The following is a 20759-nucleotide window of genomic DNA, read 5'->3' as shown; positions in this document are numbered from 1 at the left end:
GATCCTTGTAAGCTTGAAATATAAATATCCATGCAGCTGTGCAAATAACCCCTGCCGCTCTCCAGCCAATTAAATGCAAGCAATTGGCAGATTTTTTATTTTTATTTTTTTAAAGTAGCTACCAGGTAATGTAGTCTCCCAGTATTTATCAGCAACTGAAGGAAAAACATACATACATGAAGTAGAAAACTTGTTCAGGGGAAAACTGACAGATGAGTTAGATTTTATTTTCTAGTTTTTTGATGCCACGCCCATTTTTGATGCCAATCTGGGCAACTGCCCATATAGCCCAATATCAAAAACCGCCACTGTATGCACATTTTCAAAAAAGTTTTATTGTCTCAAGCCAAACATGTCTGAAGATTCTTTGTTTTCAGGTTTTTTTACATTCAGAAAGATTCAGAGGAATTCATTTTGTTTCTGTTGTTAATTTAAAAATGTATCTCTCCGTTAAGTTCCTGTGGAACTTGTGCGATGAGGCAACAGCCTCTTGTCCTCATCCAGCTGAGTAACCAGTGTAATTCATGCATATGAAATTTTGAACTTGTAGACGTAGATGTGTACAGGTAGGCTAAAGACGAAACACAAAAAGGTTGAAAACTTTAAACTTTTTTTGCTGTCTTCTGTCGCTGAAAACGTTTCTCGCTGCTGTCAGTCACTTCCTGTGTGTCGCTTCCGTAACACGCTGCTGTGAACTGGGTAACTCTGTAGGAGACACTTTTAGGTCAAAACAGATGAATTGACACAAAAATTTTCAGATTAGTGATATGCATTAACGCTGACAACCCTAGTGATAACCAAGTTTCTTCTCACTCTTCAGGAGGTGTGCAGTTGATCTGTAACAACATGGTGACAAGCACCAGAGCCATTGTGAACACAGCACGCAGTATGGTGTCCACCATCATGAAGTTCTTGGACTCTGGGCCTGGGAAAACCGCCGACGGTAACCTTAAGGCCAGGGTGATGACGTCAGAGCCAGACAACGCTGAGGGACTCCACAACTTCGCTCCCTTAGGTACATTTTATCTGACTGTTTTCCACATCAGGCAGACAACAGGTTCTACACCTTACAGGTTATAGCTAACAAGCCTCTGATTGTGTTTATCCGTCACTAGGCACCATCACATCCAGCAGCCCCACTGCACAACCAGCAGAGGTTCTCCTTCAGGCCACGCCCCCCCACCGCCGGGCACGCTCAGCTGCCTGGTCCTACATCTTCCTGCCAGAGGAGGCGTGGTGTGACCTCACCATCCACCTTCCTGCTGCTGTGCTGCTCAAGGAGGTCCACATCCAGCCTCATCTAGCTTCTCTGGCCAGTGAGTTGGACTCCAGTCAACAACCATAACTACTAATCATAATAATAATACAGGGTTTCCCACAGAAAACCTGCTAATAATAATAATAATAATAACTCGATGTATATTGCACCTTGTATACATTGAATCGGTACATGTTTTTCCCTGTCACTGGAATAAAAACTTGTGGTTATTGTTCCCTTTCCCTCCGTTCACCATTCAGCCTGCCCGTCCTCCGTCTCCGTGGAGATCAGTGCAGACGGGGTCAACATGTTGCCTCTTTCTACACCGGTCCTCACCAGCGGCCTCACCTACATAAAAATCCAGCTGGTGAAGGCCGAAGTGGCATCTGCCGTGTGCCTGAGGCTCCACCGGCCGCGGGACGCCAGCACCCTGGGCCTGTCTCAGATCAAACTGCTGGGACTGACGGCGTTCGGCAATACCTCCTCTGCTACGGTCAACAACCCCTTTCTACCCTCTGAGGACCAGGTCTCTAAAACCAGGTACACACTGCTGCCTCAATAAGTCTGTCTGGGTGTAAAGCAGCCGATGTTGAGAGTAGAGATGCACCGATCCGATATTAATATCTGTATTAGTCCCGATATTGAAAAAATTTAAGTATTGTGTTTCGTGACAATGTGCTCAGTCTGTCAAGGCCAGATCTATTTAGTCTTAATTCTATGCATTGTGCTCTGAGCGATGTTGCACTTTAGTTATTACATTTAAAATTCCTAATTAAACTTTTGAACCATTTCAAAGCAGGTTTGTCGTTGTTTATATTTACATGTTAGACCAAGATAGTCAACCTATTGTTTTCATCAGTTTCTTTACTACAGTGGTGCCCAAAGTTGGTCCTCGAGGGCTGGCATCGTGCATGTTTTAGTTCTCTCCCTGGTTTAACGTACCTGGATCCGATGATGGCTCATTAAAGGCCTAAGAAGAACATTGACAAGCTGAAAAGGTTGTTACTACCACCAGGGAGAGAACTGACACGTGCAGGATGCCGGCACCACTGCTTTACTATTTGTTTTACATTGGCTGTTAGACTCCTAATCACACTGACTGAACAAATTAAAGTTGTGTTATTTTTACATGTTTGACCTAGCTTGTGAATCTATTGGTGTATTTAAGTGTGCTGCTCTGGTGCAGAGTTATGAAATAAATTTGTAATTCAGTACATTTATGTCTGCATTTAAAAAAAGAAACACTTTAAGTCAATTCAGCACTAATGTTCTGTATTGGATTGGTATTGGCTGATACTAAAGCTTAGTATTGGTGTGAAAAAAGAGGATCGGCGCATCCGTAGTTGAGACATTCCCTCTCTGCCTCCTCAGCATTGGGTGGCTCCGCCTGCTCCATCACTGCCTGACTCATGTTGGGGACCTGGAGGCCATGATGGCCAGTGCTGCAGCACCCACAGCCAACCTGCTGCAGACCTGTGCTGCCCTGCTCATGTCTCCCTACTGCGGCATGCACTCCCCCAACATCGAGGCAGTGCTGGTCAAAATAGGACTGCAGTCCACGAGAATCGGACTCAAACTCATAGACATTCTGCTGAGGAACTGTGCTGCCTCTGGCACAGACCCTGCAAGTGAGTCCACACAACCGCTAAATTGATATATTCACTGACTAAATATTCACATGGTGTAAATAATCATAACCAGCTCCTGTTTTCCTCAGTGACGATGCTGCTGGTTCTCTATCCTTGCCTCAGTGAGCTTTTTTCTTTTCTTTTTTTATTCTATTTCTGTTCAGAAGCAGAAATGTTTCTTCATAAGCCTCACTCTGTCTTCAGGCAACTTCCAACTGGATTCAGTTGTGTTTACTCCTGTGGGTTTCTTATTCAATTCTCTCGTTTGGAGCACTCAACATGCTAGATTTCTCATATTAGAAAGGCCACAATTACATCAGAGTTTGCTGCCATGGCTGTGCCTTCATCACATGGTGGAGCTACTCTACCTACATTGATTGATGATGTGACATGTTTTTGGTCCACTGTGGAACCAGTAGGTTTTCCCTCCCATCTTCCTGGTTTCTGCACTCCACTGCCAACATTATTGTTACTTTTCAAAAACTCGACAACCTGCTAAACCTAGAGATAGCCCAGTGAAGTCTGGGTAATCTCTGTGTTTAATTAGTACATTGTGGGTGTAACCTTTCTGTGTGTGTTTGCGTTGTGTGTTTGTCTTGAACAGATCTAAACAGTCCTCTGCTGTTTGGACGCCTGAACGGCCTTTCCTCTGACTCCACCATTGACATTCTGTACCAGCTGGGAACCACGCAGGACTCTGGAACCAAAGACAGGTACAGACCACTTCTAGCATCACTTTTCTGTCCCGTTAGTTTCTCTCTCCCGGAGGAGAAATGGTCTTTGAGAACATCCTTCAGAGAGACCTGAAATGATAGAAACATCCTGGTGTTTCTCTCTGTGGTGCATGAACTTGTGGGTGAACATGATTGGATGTTTTTTGTGTCTTCCAGGATCCAGGCTCTGCTCCACTGGGTGTATGACTCGTCCAGAGTGGCAGGTCATAAAATGAGTCCTCCGGCAGGTTACGCTTCTGCGGGCTCCACCTCCTCCTCCAGAGAGTACGGCCTCCTCATGCCGTCTCCTTCCCACCTCCACTGCGTGGCGGCCATCTTGTGGCACAGCTTTGAGCTGCCTGTTGACTACGACCTTCCTGGGCTGCTCAACAGAGAACTCTTTGAGTCAGTTCTGCTCTTCTGACAGCTGGATCACACACTGTTCTAGTTTAGAATCGTCATGGCTGACGCTGTTCTCTATTCTGTCCTCCAGGCTCCTGTTCAACTGGTCCATGTCTCTGTCATGCAACATCGTGCTGAAGAAGGCTGTAGACAGCCTGCTGTGCTCCATGTGTCATATTCACCCCAGCTATTTCACCCTGCTCATGTCCTGGATGAAGATCGTCTCCGTGCCGACAGCCAGCCACTCCCACGCCCAGCAGCAGCGACTTGCCATGACGGACGACGGGAAAAAGCAGCACGACGCTAACGCCAGCACCAGCGGACTGACAGATGACTCGAAACATGCCAGACCACCAGTCAACCTTTCCGAGTCCCAGTTGACCACCCTGGCAGCCGCTTCCCAGTCCCCAGGAGCCATCCAGCAGCTGCTGGACTCGGGCCTGCCCTCGCTGCTGGTGCGCAGCCTGGTGCAGTTCTGCGTGGGACTCCTGGTCAGCGCCGACCTCCCTCTGCCTGCCGCTCAGGTTGACAGGCGCCACCACCACCACTACCACTCGCCGTTGCCCTCGCCGTCCCAGCACGGCAGGACGGTCCTGGCCGCTGAACTGGCTGCTCCGGTGCTGCGCTTCCTCACGGAGGTGGGCAACAGTCACGCCATGAAGGACTGGCTCGGTGGGCCTGAGGTCTACCCTCTGTGGACGGCGCTGCTCTTCCTGCTCTGCCACTCCAGCGCCAGCGCTGGTTCCGGTGCTGCTTCCAGTGCTGGTCCCAGTGCTGCTTCCAATGCTGGCTGTCAGCCACTGGCCACCGGATCCGCTGCAGGTCCACCTCCAGTCCACTCGCCGCAAACAGGGTCTCACTTCTCCCAGCTGTCATCCAGCCAGGGGGGGGGTCTTACCACACAGCAGAGAACGGCTTTAGAGAACGCAACCGTGGCTTTTTTCCTTCAGTGCATCTCCTGTCACCCTAGCAACCAGCGGCTCATGGCACAGGTCTGTATCAGCATCACACTGTCTTGACCTCATCCTCAGACAATTTCCCTCAGTGTATTCTAAGAGTGTGTTTGCTGGCTGCAGGTGCTGTGTGAACTCTTCCAGTCGGCTCCCCAACGAGGCAACGTTCCCATCTCCAGAAATATCTCAGGCTTCATCCGAAGACTTTTCCTGCAGCTCATGCTGGAGGATGAGAAAGTCACAGTCTTCCTGCAGTCCCCCTGTCCGGTAAGTAATCGCTTCCTGCTGTCCGCTCAGTAACCGCTTTCTGTTGTCCAGGGAACCTTTAGAGGAGCAGTATTATGTAAAATTGACTCTTTTTTTTTTTTTTTAGCTTTACATCATGTTATAATGTTTTTCCCTTATTAAAAACATACCTGGAGTGTTGCTCTGACTCTTTCATGCATGTTTGAGAAAACTTTTAATCTCCCGTAGAAACCATTCAGCTTTCCAAAACGCATGGTTGGACCTACCGCCTCCGTTGAGGTGCAGCTCCTCCTCAGAACTGCAGTTTCCAAGCTTCAGAGCTCCCCCCTCATAGATGTCCTCCCCCATGACTCTCCCACTCAGTTCCTTCAGACTAGCAACAATTAGCAAACATCTGACGGAACAGTGAATCTGCTGTGAAAAGGTTAATAGAGGAGCGATGTGATGACTTTCTGAAGAGGGAGTTTCAGAAAAGGAGTTTTTTTTAAAAGACAAGCCCAAATTTGAGGTCAAAGTTCTTCTAGGTCATATTTGATATATATAACATTTTTATAACAACTGAAAGTAACGTAGTTAATTGATTGTGCTATAAACGACAGTATTTGCCTGAAAAATATGCATAGTACTGCCCCTTTAATTAGATGATAATCTTACATTCCTAATTAAACTAAATAATAATCTGCTGTAACATCTGCTAATTTGCTGTAAAGTTGAAAGCTGTTGAATTTTACCTTTCATGTTGTTCTGGACGAACAACATTTCTCCTTGTTTCAGATACGCTGATTGATCCTGTGTTCAGTTGTAAACACAAGAGGGCAGTGTTTGATAAATGCTGAAAATGTCCAACTTAAATTCCATAGTTTCTGCAGCTGCACATCCATCCATCCATCCATCCATTTTCTTTACACCCTTGTCCCTTATTGGGGTCGGGAGGGGTGCTGGTGCCTATCTCCAGCTAACGTTCCGGGCGAGAGGCAGGGTACACCCTGGACAGGTCGCCAGTCTGTCGCAGTGCAGCTGCAGATGAAACCATGATATGGATGAAGCCTCTCAGCATGTCTTCTTAAAGAGAGCATTTCTAAAACATTATGTTCTTTTTTCCTCAGTTATATAAAGGTCGCATCAACGCCACCAGCCACATGATCCAGCATCCCATGTATGGAGCAGGCCACAAATACCGCACCCTTCATCTGCCAATCTCTACTACACTAGCTGAGGTCCTCGACCGGGTGTCTGGTATGTGATCTTAATGCTAACGTCAATGTCATCAAACTGTTCTGTGTCTGTCGGTCCATATCTGTTCAGGATATTAAAGGGATCCAAGATTAGTTGACCATGTTGACCTAAACATGTAATTTTCCTGTTAACAAAAAAATTACTGTTTGTGATATGTCAAAACTCATAATTACTTCAAAAAATGTTCATCTTTTGATATATTTTCACCCAATAGGTTGGTGACGTGTTTTGATCCATTCTGTACTAAAATCTACAAAGTAAGCACAGGAAAGCAACTTTACCTGAGTTGTTGTTTATCATATTCCATTTGACTGGTACAATTTTAAATAATGCCTCATTATGTCCCTGTTGGTTATAATAATAATTTAAAAAAAACTATGAGGTGAATGTGGATCGCTTCCCACACAAAAAAAAGAAGAGAGCAGTGGAACACAACTTCCGAATGATCTACATTTGTGCTCTCAACATTTCTCTACAGAAAACTGAGTCATTTGTACGAGCAAAACTGACAAAGGCTCTAACAGGTAATTGTTACTAGCTAAAAATAAATGCCGTGCCGACAATTTTTATCCAGAAAGAGCCTAAACCCTGCTGCCGCCGGAGCGGAAAACGCTTTGAGAAACATCAGACAGCACTGGACACAGAAACATCAGACAGCACTTTTAAAAGCTAACAGATGCTCAAATGAAGACAGGACTGGACACAGAGCTATACAAATACTTACCGGATCACACTGTTTGACTATAGGTAAGTGTCATTCATTGTTGAAGCTGAAGATGGCACCAGAAGCAAACCACCAGCTCCTACAGCCAACCCTGTCCTCTTCCTCCATTTGGTCCTCCTCATCTTCATTACCTCTTGTGATTCCTCAATTCCACTTGATTTCAATGCACTCCAGTTTAAATTAAAAAAGCTTAGTGACGTTACTCATCGCTGTTTTGGCTGGACGGATCTAGCGCAGTTGGACCCATTATGTCATTTACCCAGAATGCATTGCAGTGTGAAATACATTGCGACGTTCGTGTGACAATATTTTATTAAAATTTATAAAACCTAAACAACCTACAGTATTATTACTGTATTGTTTTTACATCTAAAATAAACATTTCTCAAATAAAGTGTATTGTTACAACTACTCATGGATCCTTTTAAATAATAAGCTTTGGAAAAGAAAAGAGGGAACCGAACCTGGTCCAAGAGAGCTAAAATAATTTCCCTTTAGCTCAGAAAATCATCTGTTTTCTTTCTACATTGTTCCTATCCCATAATTGGGAGCTGGTTTATTTATGCAGAGTATTTCAGATGTTGCCATGGTGTTTAAAATGTCTATCAGGTCACATCATATTTCCACTAGGCCTGTCGCGATAAACGATAAATCAATTAATCACACGATAAATTATCGACCTCATTTTAATTATCGGCTTTATCGTCTCTTTCTGCCTTTTTTCCTTATGTTGATGACACTGAATGAAAACAAGCTCAACTCCGGTGCTCTGCACTGACCCTTCCTCATTTCCTTTGTGTAATGTCCAGCGCACACGACACGAGTTGTCGGCCGACTGTCGGCCCATGTTCAAACCCTGAGAGACCACATAATAGCCGACAGAAATCCTAGGTATAACGGTTCGATCGGGTTCGTCGTGCCGTGTGGTGTCCAGCCACATGGGCACAAAATAATGGCTACAAGTCCAGTTAACTAATCTTAAAATCAGGCATTAATCAATGCTTTACTAGAATCTACCTGTGGTGCATGTGGCTAGAGTCAGCGTAAAGTCCTGACTGAATGAAAATCATTGTAACCTATTTATGTCACGTTAACGAAGAACAGCTGAAAAATTACCAGGTTTATCAACTGCGGTAGCAATTTGGCTCCAACTCTTCCCCTTGTCATTTCTATATTCTTTGCACGAAATGTTGAATAAACATTAATGTTGTTTCCACATATCATCTCCGATGTGCGCTGGACTTCGGGTTGTGCCGTGTCAGCTGTTTGGGATTCCCTTCCGTAATTTCCCCTCAGCACGGAGGAGAAGGGCTTTCTGATTGGCTACTTGTCACATTCAGTGTTAAAGCTCCCAATAAGGAAAACCCCTGATTTAGATCGGAGCGGCCAGGACAATCTAAATCACACTACAGGATGATCGTTACAAAATCACCAATCTTAGATCGGTCAACGATCTAAGATCGTCATAAAGGGAAAATAGGGGCAAAAAATCGTGTAGTATGAACTACATTAGGTAGTCGGATGTGCCCATCTTCTCTATTTAAATCTAGTGATTACTGAAGGGCAATATAGTATACAGACTTCATAATCTGCACTCTTTTGGTTGAATGCAGTATTTATTTCCACTTTGGCTTTATGTTGTTTAGTTTTTATTCAAGTAGGTTTTTTGTTAATGGAGACTGAGAATCAATTAACACTGGAACTGATTTAGTTCATCAGTTCCAGTGTTATGTGTTCTTTTGAAAATAAAGTGTATCTATCTATGGCAGGAAATAGCATGCATTATTAGTCATTTCCATTAAATCAATGTCAAAAGGTCTTGAAACAATATTATCGTTTATCGCAATAATTTTTTAGACAATCGTCCAGCAAAATTTGTTATCGTGACAGGCCTAATTTCCACTTTAATCTAAGCTTTCTGGTCATTTTCATTTGACGTAAAACAATAAATTTCGGTTGCTGTCTACCGTTGCAGAAAACTTTCACCTTTCACCTCTAAGGAATCCAACTTTAATTATTCAACCTACTGCTTCCTAGACAATAGTTCCGACGCTGAGTGGATGCTCTGTAGACGGCAAGGTCACCTCTGCTGCAATATGACCTGTTAGCTTTTAGTGAGCTGGGTGCATGATTAATGCTTCACCTCTTGACACCCTGAAGGACTTGATGGGAAACCTGATACACCACTGCTGCTGCTGAATTGTAGAAGAGTCTAGGAGACAAAACATTCCTTTCTTTTTTCTCTCTCCATCAATTCAGACACTCCCAGCATTACAGCAAAGCTGATCAGTGAGCAGAAGGAGGACAAGGAGAAGAAGAATCATGAGGAGAAGGAGAAGATGAAGGCAGACAACGGCTTCCAGGACAACTACAGTGTTGTTGTAGCGTCAGGTACTTTGGTGCATTCCTTAAATAAAGAAAAGGCTGTATCTACTTTGAAATAGTTATCAGTCTGTGTTTCTGTCACTAAATTCATCCAGGGTGTCCATCCCTCTCATTAGGTTTAAAATCCCAGTCCAAACGAGCTCTTCTGACTCCTCCACGACCTCCGTCAAGACGGGGTCGCATTGTGAGCGACAAGCTGACCTCTTCGTCTGGTGTGGACCCTTCAGCCAAAACCATCAGCGTGCCCGTCTTCCATCTTTACCACAAGCTTCTTCCAGGTACTGCAGGCACCTGCTGACGGTTGGCCTGAACACAGTCAGAGCTCATCTCTGATATCTCTGGTGTCGTTGCTTTCAGGTCAGCCCCTCCCCCCTGAGATGACCCTGGCTCAGCTGCTGACTCTCCTGTATGACCGTAAGCTGCCACAGGGATACCAGTCCATCAACCTGACCGTCAAGCTGGGCTCCAAGGTCATCTCTGACCCTGGCCTTTCTAAGACTGATTCCTTCAAGAGGCTTCGCACTGAAAAAGGTACTGGAGAACCTCTGTCCTCCCATTTACAATTTTTGCAGTAATGTGACCTAAGTTCGATTCAGAGCAATCTATTCTGAAAAATCAGTCAATGCATGTTAGTAAATAATGATTAAATCCATGTGGTTTGTTTCACCCTGCCGGTCTCTAGTTCCACCAGCAGGGTGATGTAAAGACATGAAAACAATAGCAGGTGAAGCTAGTTTCCTGAAAATCTGTTCTCTGCTTTTTCGCTGATCTGTTTTTGGACCAAATCATACAGCAACTACATTGGATGGTTTTAGTTACTTTTGTAACTAATAATGTTTTTTGTAAGTTGCAATAGCAATTCATGCTGATTTAGTTATGTTCCAGAAAGAAGTCTCCATATTCCTCTGCTAGCCAGACTACATGCCCCTGTAGTCCTGTGATAGTTGGATATTTGTATTCCTTGCTTCCGTGCAACATTTACGTCTCATTTAATTGAAGAGACTGAAGGACGTTTGGTGGGGACAGATTGTAACAGGGCTAGACTCGCTGGCATCCAGAACAGATGTGGCTACTCCACGTGTGCTTATATTTAGATGGGGTTTTGCAGACTCATGTGGCCATACAAGGTCAGATTAATCTTTAATATCAATGTTTTGACAGTATCAGCAGTGGAGAATCTGCAGCGACGCTCTTCTCCATATAGATTTCTAAAAACAGACTCAACACAATCCACACTGTGGATATTACCACTACATGATCTCTTGGGGTTGTTTTACTTTTATTTTGAAAGTTCACCTCACCTGGTGGCTTGGTAACAACAAAACAAACCGCATCAACAAACAACATTAAATACTTGACAATATTTGCATCACGTGGTTTTTTTCTAATATGTCAGCAACTCCTAAACCTCTCTACTCTTCAGCCTTGTTTTAAGATGAAATATAAAACTTCTATAAATCATTTTCTGACTAGTAGTAGACGTGCGAGGTAGAATACATGGATAGGTTGCAGGGGTTTTGTGAAGATGACCTCTGTGTTGTCTTGCTGCAGTGGACCACTGCGACATGCTCAACAGCTGTCCTGAGGATGAACCAATGATGGCCAATGAAGAATGTCTGGATGCTGCAACTGACGAGTCCCTGCTGGAGACCAACCCCATCCAGTCACCGCTGCAGGTCTTTGCTGGCATGGGGGGGCTGGCCTTGATTGCAGAGCGACTGCCCATGCTCTACCCCGATGTTATTCAGCAGGTGAGTTAAAGTCTGACAAAAAGATACCCATCGGTGTTCATCTTAGCTGAAGTTCTTCTAAGAAGTTGTAGAAAATTGGTCTGTGAAATCAAAGATAATGGCTCCTTTGTGCAGTAAATCCATTGACTCTGCATTAGTCCACATGCAGTGATGAGTCATGTGCTGAAACCGCTGCTCAGTTTCTGCTCTGCTGGGTCCTCCTCTCAGGTCAGCGCCCCGCTGATCCCAGCATCCAGCCAGGAGAAATCTAAAGACAGCGACCAGTTTGAATGGGTGACCATCGAGCAGTCAGGCGAGCTGGTGTACGAAGCCCCCGAGTCTGCTGCTGCAGAACCGCCGCCTGTGAACAAGCAGCAGTCCCAGTCCTCCTCCTCCTCATCTTCCTCCTCGGTGCAGTCCATGTCGCCCATTCCGGCCCACTCGCTGGCAGCATTCGGCCTGTTCCTGCGCCTGCCGGGGTACGCCGAGGTGTTGCTGAAGGAGAGAAAGCACGCACAGTGTCTGCTGCGTCTGGTGCTGGGCGTCACAGACGACGGAGAGGGCAGTAAGTCTGAAAACATTTTCCTGCTGCAGAGTCGAGCTGCCATGCAGACACCCAACGCCTTCACTCATCGCCTAAAGCTGTCTCTGAGTAAAACTCTGGTCAACTTTTTTGACAGAAGTTTTTGCTCTGATCTTCTCTTAGGTCACATCCTGCAATCCCCCTCTGCCAACGTGTTGCCCACCCTGCCATTCCATGTTCTTCGGGCGTTGTTCAGCAGCACACCTTTGACCACTGATGATGGAGTACTGCTGCGCCGCATGGCTTTAGAGATCGGCGCCATTCACCTAATCCTGGCCTGTTTGTCAGCTCTGAGCCACCATGCCCCTCGAAACCCCAACGCCAGCAGCAACGTCTCTGAGGTAGGCCCCACTGAGCCCCACACCTATTAAGTTCAGCTCTGTATGAGCTGCATTTAATCATTGTATGAGGTCTTAGTGAATAGATGTTGCTAAGCTTCATAGGCAAGTTTCCCAGAATCTCACCGTCTCTGATATTTCAGTTGTTAGATGTGGCTCAATACCCTGTTTACATCTTTGCTTAGGTATAAATGAGTGGTGATATTAACACCTGCTCACTTGTACTAAAAGTGGGTGATGAACTTTTAGTGGAGAGCAACCACTTTTTATTTTACATGAGTCTATTTGTGTGGTTAATTTCTTACTAAATTAGCCCTTTATGTTTGGAGTATTTCTTGAAAAACTGATAATCATAATAAATGCTTATCTAGCTTAGAGAAACAATGTTTCAATTAACCACAGCAAGCTGTATTAAAGGTATATACAGGTCCTTCTAAAAAAATTAGCATAATGTGATGAAGTTAATTATTTTCCATAATGTAATGATAAAAATTAAACTGTCATATATTTTAGATTCATTGCACACCAACTGAAATATTTCAGGTCTTTTAATATTTTAATATTGATGATTTTGGCATACAGCTCATGAAAACCCAGAATTCCTATCTCAAAAAATTAGAATATTTCATCTGACCAATAAAAGAAAAGTGTTTTTATATCAAAAATGTCAACCTTCAAATAATTATGTTCAGTTATGCACTCAATACTTGGTCAGGAATCCTTTTGCAGCCTTCAAGGCGGCGTGGCATGGAGGCAATCAGCCTGTGGCACTGCTGAGGTGTTATGGAGCCCAGGATGCTTCGATGGCAGCCTTAAGCTCATCCAGAGTTTTGGGTCTTGCGTCTCTCAACTTTCTCTTCACAATATCCCACAGATTCTCTATGGGGTTCAGGCCAGGAGAGTTGGCAAGTCAATTGGGCACAGTAACACCATGGTTAGTAATACCAGTGGTTTTGGCACTGTGAGCAGGTGCCAGGTTGTGCTGAAGAATGAAATCTTCATATCCATAAAGCTTTTCAGCAGATGGAAGCATGAAGTGCTCCAAAACCTCCTGATAGCTGCTGCATTGACCCTGCCCTTGATAAAACACAGTGGACCAACAGCAGCAGCTGACATGGCAGTGGCACCCAGACCATCACTGACTGTGGGTACTTGACACTGGATTTCTGGCCTTTTGGCATTTCCTTCTCCCCAGTCTTCCTCCAGACTCTGGCACCGTGATTTCCGAATGACATGCAAAATTTGCTTTCATCCGAAAAAAGTACTTTGGACCACTGAGCAACAGTCCAGTGCTGCTTCTCTGTAGCCCAGGTCAGAGGCTTCTGCCGCTGTTTCTGGTTCAAAAGTGGCTTCACCTGGGGAATGCGGCACCTGTAGCCCATTTCCTGCACATGCCTGTGCACGGTGGCTCTGGGTGTTTGTACTCCAGACTCAGTCCACCCCAAGGTCTGGAATCGGCCCTTCTCCACAATCTTCCTCAGGGTCCGGTCACCTCTTCTCATTGTGCAGCGTTTTCTGCCACACTTTTTCCTTCCCACAGACTTTCCACTGAGGTGCCTTGATACAGCACTCTGGGAACAGCCTATTCGTTCAGAAATGTCTTTCTGTGTCTTACCCTCTTGCTTGAGGGTGTCAATGATGGCCTTCTGGACAGCAGTCAGGTCAGCAGTCTTACCCATGATTGCGGTTTTGAGTAATGAACCAAGCTGGGAGTTTTTAAAAGCCTCAGGAATCTTTTACAGGTGTTTAGAGTTACTTCGTTGATTCAGATGATTAGGTTAACTGCTCGTTCAGAGAACCTTTTCATGATATGCTAATTTTTTGAGATAGGAATTTTGGGTTTTCATGAGCTGTATGCCAAAATCATCAGTATTAAAACAATAAAAGACCTGAAATATTTCAGTTGGTGTGCAATGAATCTAAAATATCTGACAGTTTAATCATTACATTATGGAAAATAATGAACTTCATCACAATATGCTAATTTTTTGAGAAGGACCTGTAGTTCAGATTTGCTTGACTGAAGCAGGGACTGCAAGAGTGAATAAATGAACTGAACAAGTTCGGGTTGCCCAGCAGAACATTACTGAACAGGATTTGGATTGGGGACAATAATGTTGTTCTGCCTGGATTAATATAAAGCCAACAGGTTCAGTGATCAATAGGAGACAAAACAAGACTAAGTCAGCCTTGAAATTATACAACTTTGCACAAAAGTGTGGAACAAATAGTGTTAAATAGGAGGAAACTTGGTTAATGGACATGGAATATAAATAAATCCTCCACCTGTTTGTATAGTTTAATTCTCTGTGTGCGTGTGTGTGTCTGTGTGTTTCCAGCCGCAGATGTCCAGTTGTCACAGTGGTGGGACTAGTGAGGAGCAGCAGCTGTACTGGGCTAAAGGAACTGGTTTTGGTACCGGCTCTACAGCTTCAGGCTGGGATGTGGAGCAGGCCCTTACCAAGCAGAGGTTAGAGGAGGAACATGTCACCTGTCTGCTCCAGGTAAACATCAACTTCCCTCTGCTCATCTGTGTTTTTTAGATTTTTATTTTAGCAATACTGTGAGGATTATTGTCTTGCATGGGCTGTTGGTACAGGAAGAGCTTCCTTGTTGGGTCTGTAGGCTATCTGTGTAAAAGTGTGCAAGGTGGTTTAGGGATGCTCTCACATTCAGCAGCTCAGGCTGCATTTATGTCTTACACCCAAATACACACCCAAAACTTATTGTAAAACAAGAATTTTTTTCTAAATTGACATGTTTCCATTAAATTATTTTCAAAATGTGAAATTGCTCAATTATATGGTCAATGGAAACACAGCTGTTGTTACTGGTGTATCAAAAACCCTATTGAAAATAAATGCAATGCAAATCCTGGTGGGTGAGCAAGTAAAGCCTGGAGGCCCACCAGGCTTATAATACCCTGGGGGAAACCCTGTGTTGAAAAAAAAAAAAAAAAGTTATAAACGACACATGTAAGATGTTAGCTAAGGGGCTGTTTTGAAGCTAAATGGAATGCTTGTTGTGTTGGGTCCACCAGGTTCTGGCCAGCTACATCAACCCGGCGGGCTCCAGCAGCCATGGCGCCGATGCCTCTGCAGACAGCAGAGTCCAGAACAGCTCAGCTCTGCCGCCAGTGCTGCAGGAGCTGCTGAGCCAGTCCTGCCTCATCCCTGCCATGTCCTCCTACTTACGCAACGACTCAGGTAGGCGCCATGTCTCTCCAAATAAGCACTTGGATAGACAACGGGGTGGGGGAGGGATGCCCATGCGATCAAGTTCTTCTTTCTACCCCACATTTCAGAAATGGTTGTGGTTACAGCCAGACCAGAACATCAGCATTACCGTTTTTTTGCTAAACGAATTACATTTCAAATTCATCAAAGTGTGATAATTGAAATAGGTCTTTTATTCGTCTTTAATTGTATATCTGGTAAAAGGACAATGGTTTGAGACGTCTTACTCTTAAGGGCTAATTTTCAGATGGTTCTTCTAAGACTGATTATATTTGGGATGAAGATCTGTTAGCATTTGTCCTTTGATGCTCTGTGGCTTTAGAACCCAACTCTGGGTTGGAGTTGCAGTATCACTGACAGGGGAATCTCGCTGTCTACATTCTGGTATGTTTTGAATAGAAATGGGCTGATTTTATGTTTTTCCTTTTGTGATTCTTTCAATTTCTACATTAGTGATGCAGAAATTTGTGTAAACAGAGCAGAGCATAATAAAAACAAATTTTTATTTGTGAATTAAATGAGAATTTGATTGTGTTCTTAGTAATTGTTTCATTCGGGGAATAGCTTTTTAACTGCTGCTGTTGTGTAGAATATGGGCTGTTTATCCAGGTGAAAGACAGATTAGCGGTATGGTAAATGCTGTGAAGTTGAAGCTTATTGATGTGGTGCTGTATATGTAGCACATGCTCTGGTAATCCCTCGTTTCTTTCCTTTGCCTTGTCCAGTCCCCGCCTCATGGCGGACTGGAGCACAGTGCGCAGCTCTACCTGTCTGTCATGTGCTGACTTAATTTCTGTGGAGATGAGCCTGGTGACAGTCTAAAGCTGAGCTTCTGTAGTCTGACTGCAGGTTGAGTCTGTTTGCAAACTGGGATCTGTTTAGTCTGCTGCTGTTGGACTTAACAGTTCATCTCAGTACAGGACTCTAAGCTGCTTCAGCATCATCTTCACAGGGTCTTCTGTCCTTCTGGGCTTGATTCACACATTTGATATTGACTGTACTTGCATATAATTGTTGGAACAGATGACGGGAGCACATTTTTTCCCTGATTTTATTTTATTTGTTTGTCCTTTGCTTTGTTTCAAAATGTGAGCAGTGTTTTTCAGGTGTGGCCTTCAAATACGTCCATAGGTGTGACTCCAATTAACCTATCAGAGGTTTCTGGAATGGAGCCCAAAAGGTGTTACCCAAGTCACACAGTTTAAAAGACAGTTACCTCTGACACTAAATGTATGTAAACAAGAAGATAAATTCCTTGACAAATACCAGACATGACCTCCCGACCCCCTCGGGAGGTCAGGAGGTGCTGCTGGACTCCAGCAGCACCTGTTCACGCCATACACACACACTATTCCTGTGGATTTACTTTCATTTATACCAATTCATCCTTTGAGCTTGAGTTGGGGATTCATTTTGCTAAATGAATAAAGGCACGAGAAGTCATTACCATAGTTTTTAAAATCATAGGTTACATCTTAATTTCTCTAAAATGTGCACAATGTTGTTTATAGTGTTCCAACTGTCAGTCCATCCCTTGTTTCCTTTTATTTCAAGAAGTAAGGACTTGTTCTCAATAGTTTACCTGGTTGAATGAATGTTTCCCTCAAAATTCAGCCAATGTCCATCAAACCTAACCAGGTCAGAAGTGAACTGCCCACTGCTCACCCACCTTTCTCTGTTACCAGCAAAGCTTAGGCCAGCCATCACAGCAATGGTTGCGGTTTATTTAGTAAACTGCATCATTGATCTGTACATGTAGACTTTATTCAGGTAGTCATAAAAACAGCATTGGTAAAATGGAGAAAAAGTTACAGAAACTGACTCTTCAAAAGTAGAAGGAAAAAAAACCTATTTTCTGTAAGGGTTTCTGGACACATCCTTCATCTTTTATGAATATGAACAAAAATACGAGCAAAATAAGTTTGCTCGTATTTTAATACATAAGTTACTTTTTTTTATCACAATCTTATCTTTCCCCTAAATTCTTACCCTCTGTAAAGATGTCCATTTACAAAAATAGCTCCATGTGTGAACTTTTAAATCTTGGAAATGTTTTTTTGTTTTAACCCAAGAATAGTAGTTTATTTTATTATATTTTAGAAATCAATCTTCTTCAGGATGTAGAGCTGTAGCAGGAGTTTTCCTGAATGCCATGTGTATTGTGTGTGTGTGTGTGTGTGTGCAAGCGTGGGTGCGGGGAGTTCAGGAAGTGAGGAGCGGTGCTGGTAGAGTGGGCCTGACCAATCACTCCTCCAGGTTTCACTCTGCGCTGTGGAGGAGGACGACTGTAGAATTAAATCGAGTTCAGAGTCATCCTCATTGGTCCAACAGTCCCAGATGCCGGTAGCCAGAAAGCGTTTGTTTCGGGTGGACTCCCTTTCCTCACGTGACTCGTCTCGCATTCGCTTTGAGCCCTTCGTTATCTCTCCAGCTCAAACATATGGTGTGGCGATATGGCTTCCTCTTTGTCATCTTCAGCCACTTTCTGTCGTTTCCTCCATCTTGATCTGGGATAGGTGTTCATGTCAGGCTGCAGTTTTTCCTAACGTCTCATCATTGATCAGTGTTATCCAGTCATGGGATTCCATCCTCTCACACTGTGGTGTAAATGTAAACGAAAACTATCACAAAGAGGTTAAGGAAAGTGCCAACGATGCCCAGCATGGCCAAGATGGACTCCTCCTGCTCCTCTTTGGCCTCCAGCGCCCGCACATCGTCCAGCGTGATGACGGTGGTGCCCATGGTCCTGTAGCTCACCTGACCTGGGATAAGAGAAATTTATGGAGGCCATGTTAGACACAGAACAGCACTGCTTAGTTTGACACAGAGAAAGGCCGAAGTTATATTCTGAATCCTGGTGTTTCTGATCTGGAACAACTGGAATTTAATGTCAGCACAGACTCTGGGATGAAAGCTTTAAAGCGGTGACTTCCTGCTTGGACCACCATCAAGATGGCCACATAATGAGAAAGTTCATGGTTGAACCAGAGTAACGAGAAAAATTCCCCATATAAACCAAGCAAACCTACTCTGATAAAGCGTTAAAAAGAGGATGAAAATTATATTACCGCCTTGAGCATTAAACACCGATTGAAGTCCAATGGGTGACGAACAGGGACGCATCTAACAGGTTCAAGCTAACAAACGGGGCACTGTGTCAAGAAATGACAGACTTGGAACTGATTCTGAGAGAACTAAAAGGATTTGATCAAGAAAATAAAGAACAATTAGAGACAACAATAGAAGAAATTGTAAAGGCGAATACCAGAATGGACGAGATGGAAGGGTGTATTGGGAAGACAGGATCCAGACCATGAAAGAAGTCATCACGGCTATGCTAAAGTTACACACTAAGCTGGGGGACAAATGGCTGGATCTGGAGAGTCGCTCTGGATGCAAAAAAAACATAAGGGATCAGAGAAGGAATCAACATCGGTGATCTCATTTGTGAAAAATTCATTCCATGAAGGTCCTGAGTTAAATGATGCTATGACCAACCTTCAGATTGAAAGCTTTAACGCTCTCTCAGTGGGGTTCCCCCATGCCGAATTAGAAGCCTGCGCAGCTGGCTGTTACTGATTAACATCCTCCACTTGATCAAAGATGGCTGTTCTCAACAAATCTTGAAACTTTCTGTTGCACATTAATTTCCTGTCATTCTGGTAATGGTTCTACTGCATTGTCATTTTTTGTGTGAGCCAAAGAACTGCTCAGGATTAATTTTTCTTTGTTATATTTATTGCCTCCTTATCATTTTTGGCACAACTTTCCTGCTGTCCTTGAAAATCAATTCAGATAACTGGGAAAGCAGCTTACCTTAAGGCGTTTTACGTACAAAGCATCATCCGGAATGCTGTTTGGGACCTCAGAGAAGAAATGTGTGTGAAGCTGCTCCAGGCAGCGACAGAGGGGTAAACAGGGAGAGACTGGGTGTGTTGTCACCACCTCGGTGACGGGGGAAAGGAGGCAGAAACAGAAACGGATCCACGGCAAATTCCCATGTTCCTCAGCACCAGCTGCAAAACCCTTTCGCCCCCCACCTTCCTCTCTGCTCCTTCACCCTCACTAGTCTCTGTGGAGTTCCAGTCAGCAGGCTGAGACTCTGGCAGCAGGGGTCTCACCTACTCCATCTCAGCCCCTCACACACTCTGCTCATCTTTCTTTGTCTGCTCAGTCTTCTGAGTTCGGCTACCTCACTCTGCCTAAACTCTGCCACAGAAACCCGCTGCCTTCTTCCACAGGGTCTCCATAAACCCGCACATACTCAGCTTGATGCTGCTGCTGCTGCCTTCATTTCTGGGGGTGTCATTGGAATGTGAAGCCCCGTGCCAGCGCTTTGCATCGTGTCTGTCGGGTGAGCTGGTGGCATGTCGCTGGCAGCCAGCACAGGGGAGAACAGGCAGGTCCACGGATTGAGTCTGCTGAGGAATATTCCAGAGGAGAGAGGAAAATCCAAGATCTAAATTTGCAGAGAAGCGAGCGCAGCCTGAGTCTCTTGTCTCAGTAGATGTGCTGGAAGGAATCACCAGAGACGGCAGCCTTCCGCTAGGTCTCCAGCAGTTAGGCACCGGGGACGACGGTGCATTGCATAACCAAGCAGAGTGGAGGGAAGGAAAGGAGGACGGTCCTGATGGTTGTGGAGAGGAATGAAAAGGAGCATGAGGACGAGAAGGAAGGAGGGAGGGGGGGGATTTGCTCAAGCTTACAGTCGTCTCCTCCTCTCCCATTGCTATGGGGGATGACATGCACACACGCTCGTACACACATGCTTAACACGCTATCTTTGTGGGGACTTTCCACTGACTTCCATTCATTTCTACATCTTAACCCTAACCATTATATGCCTAATCCTAACCAAAATTCAATTCACATCTTAGTCCTTAACCCTAACCCCTAACTCCTAAACAGCATTTCCCCTTGTGGGGACCAGGCTGTCAGGAAACTTGTTCACCGTGGCATGAAATACATGGTACATGCACACACACTCATAGCTTCCACCAAAACAATAGGCAGCTGCAAAAAGGCAAAATGAAGTGAATCCAGCCCCACTGCCTAACGTTCCATTCAGGATTCCACCAAGCCCACCATCAGCTATGATCAGTGAGGTAGACCTGGAGATCAGAGGGATGGGAGGGGAAGGACGGATGAATGTGGAGGACGATGAAAACCTTGAGGAAAACAAGTGGTGGACTGGACTCATTCTGTTGAATTCTGATGTCTGGGGGCTTCTTGACATAAATACTCCATGCCTCACTTTGATTTCTGGAACAGTTTCTCTGCACTTAGAAAATTGTTTATTAAAATGAAAACTTTTTCAGGTTGTTTTT

General features: G+C 44.5%; 1 protein-coding gene and 1 long non-coding RNA gene across 3 annotated transcripts in view; one reads left to right on the top strand and one right to left on the bottom strand.

The window, feature by feature from the left end:
- birc6 (baculoviral IAP repeat containing 6) overlaps positions 1-20759 on the top strand; it is a 55685-nt gene that overhangs the window by 18529 nt on the left and 16397 nt on the right. For both annotated transcript variants that reach the window (XM_017309038.1, XM_017309037.1), the window contains exons 31-47: positions 821-1015; positions 1116-1316; positions 1519-1798; positions 2630-2886; positions 3491-3599; positions 3777-4004; positions 4093-4993; positions 5078-5221; positions 6307-6436; positions 9420-9551; positions 9662-9823; positions 9903-10076; positions 11097-11296; positions 11504-11840; positions 11982-12199; positions 14536-14700; positions 15237-15402. In XM_017309038.1, coding sequence (XP_017164527.1) covers positions 821-1015; positions 1116-1316; positions 1519-1798; positions 2630-2886; positions 3491-3599; positions 3777-4004; positions 4093-4993; positions 5078-5221; positions 6307-6436; positions 9420-9551; positions 9662-9823; positions 9903-10076; positions 11097-11296; positions 11504-11840; positions 11982-12199; positions 14536-14700; positions 15237-15402 — 3999 coding nt within the window. The remainder of the gene's footprint in view (positions 1-820; positions 1016-1115; positions 1317-1518; positions 1799-2629; positions 2887-3490; positions 3600-3776; positions 4005-4092; positions 4994-5077; positions 5222-6306; positions 6437-9419; positions 9552-9661; positions 9824-9902; positions 10077-11096; positions 11297-11503; positions 11841-11981; positions 12200-14535; positions 14701-15236; positions 15403-20759) is intronic.
- LOC108166965 (uncharacterized) lies at positions 17175-20226 on the bottom strand. Its single transcript, XR_001777362.1, has 2 exons — positions 19249-20226; positions 17175-18194 (listed from the first exon to the last, which is right to left on the bottom strand). It is a non-coding gene; the product is annotated as an uncharacterized LOC108166965 (long non-coding RNA).

This window comes from Poecilia reticulata, linkage group LG15, assembly GCF_000633615.1.
Source record: "Poecilia reticulata strain Guanapo linkage group LG15, Guppy_female_1.0+MT, whole genome shotgun sequence".
Lineage (NCBI taxonomy): Eukaryota > Metazoa > Chordata > Actinopteri > Cyprinodontiformes > Poeciliidae > Poecilia > Poecilia reticulata.
Note: the sequence above shows the minus strand (reverse complement) of the source record. Positions and strands in the feature narration are given on the sequence as shown.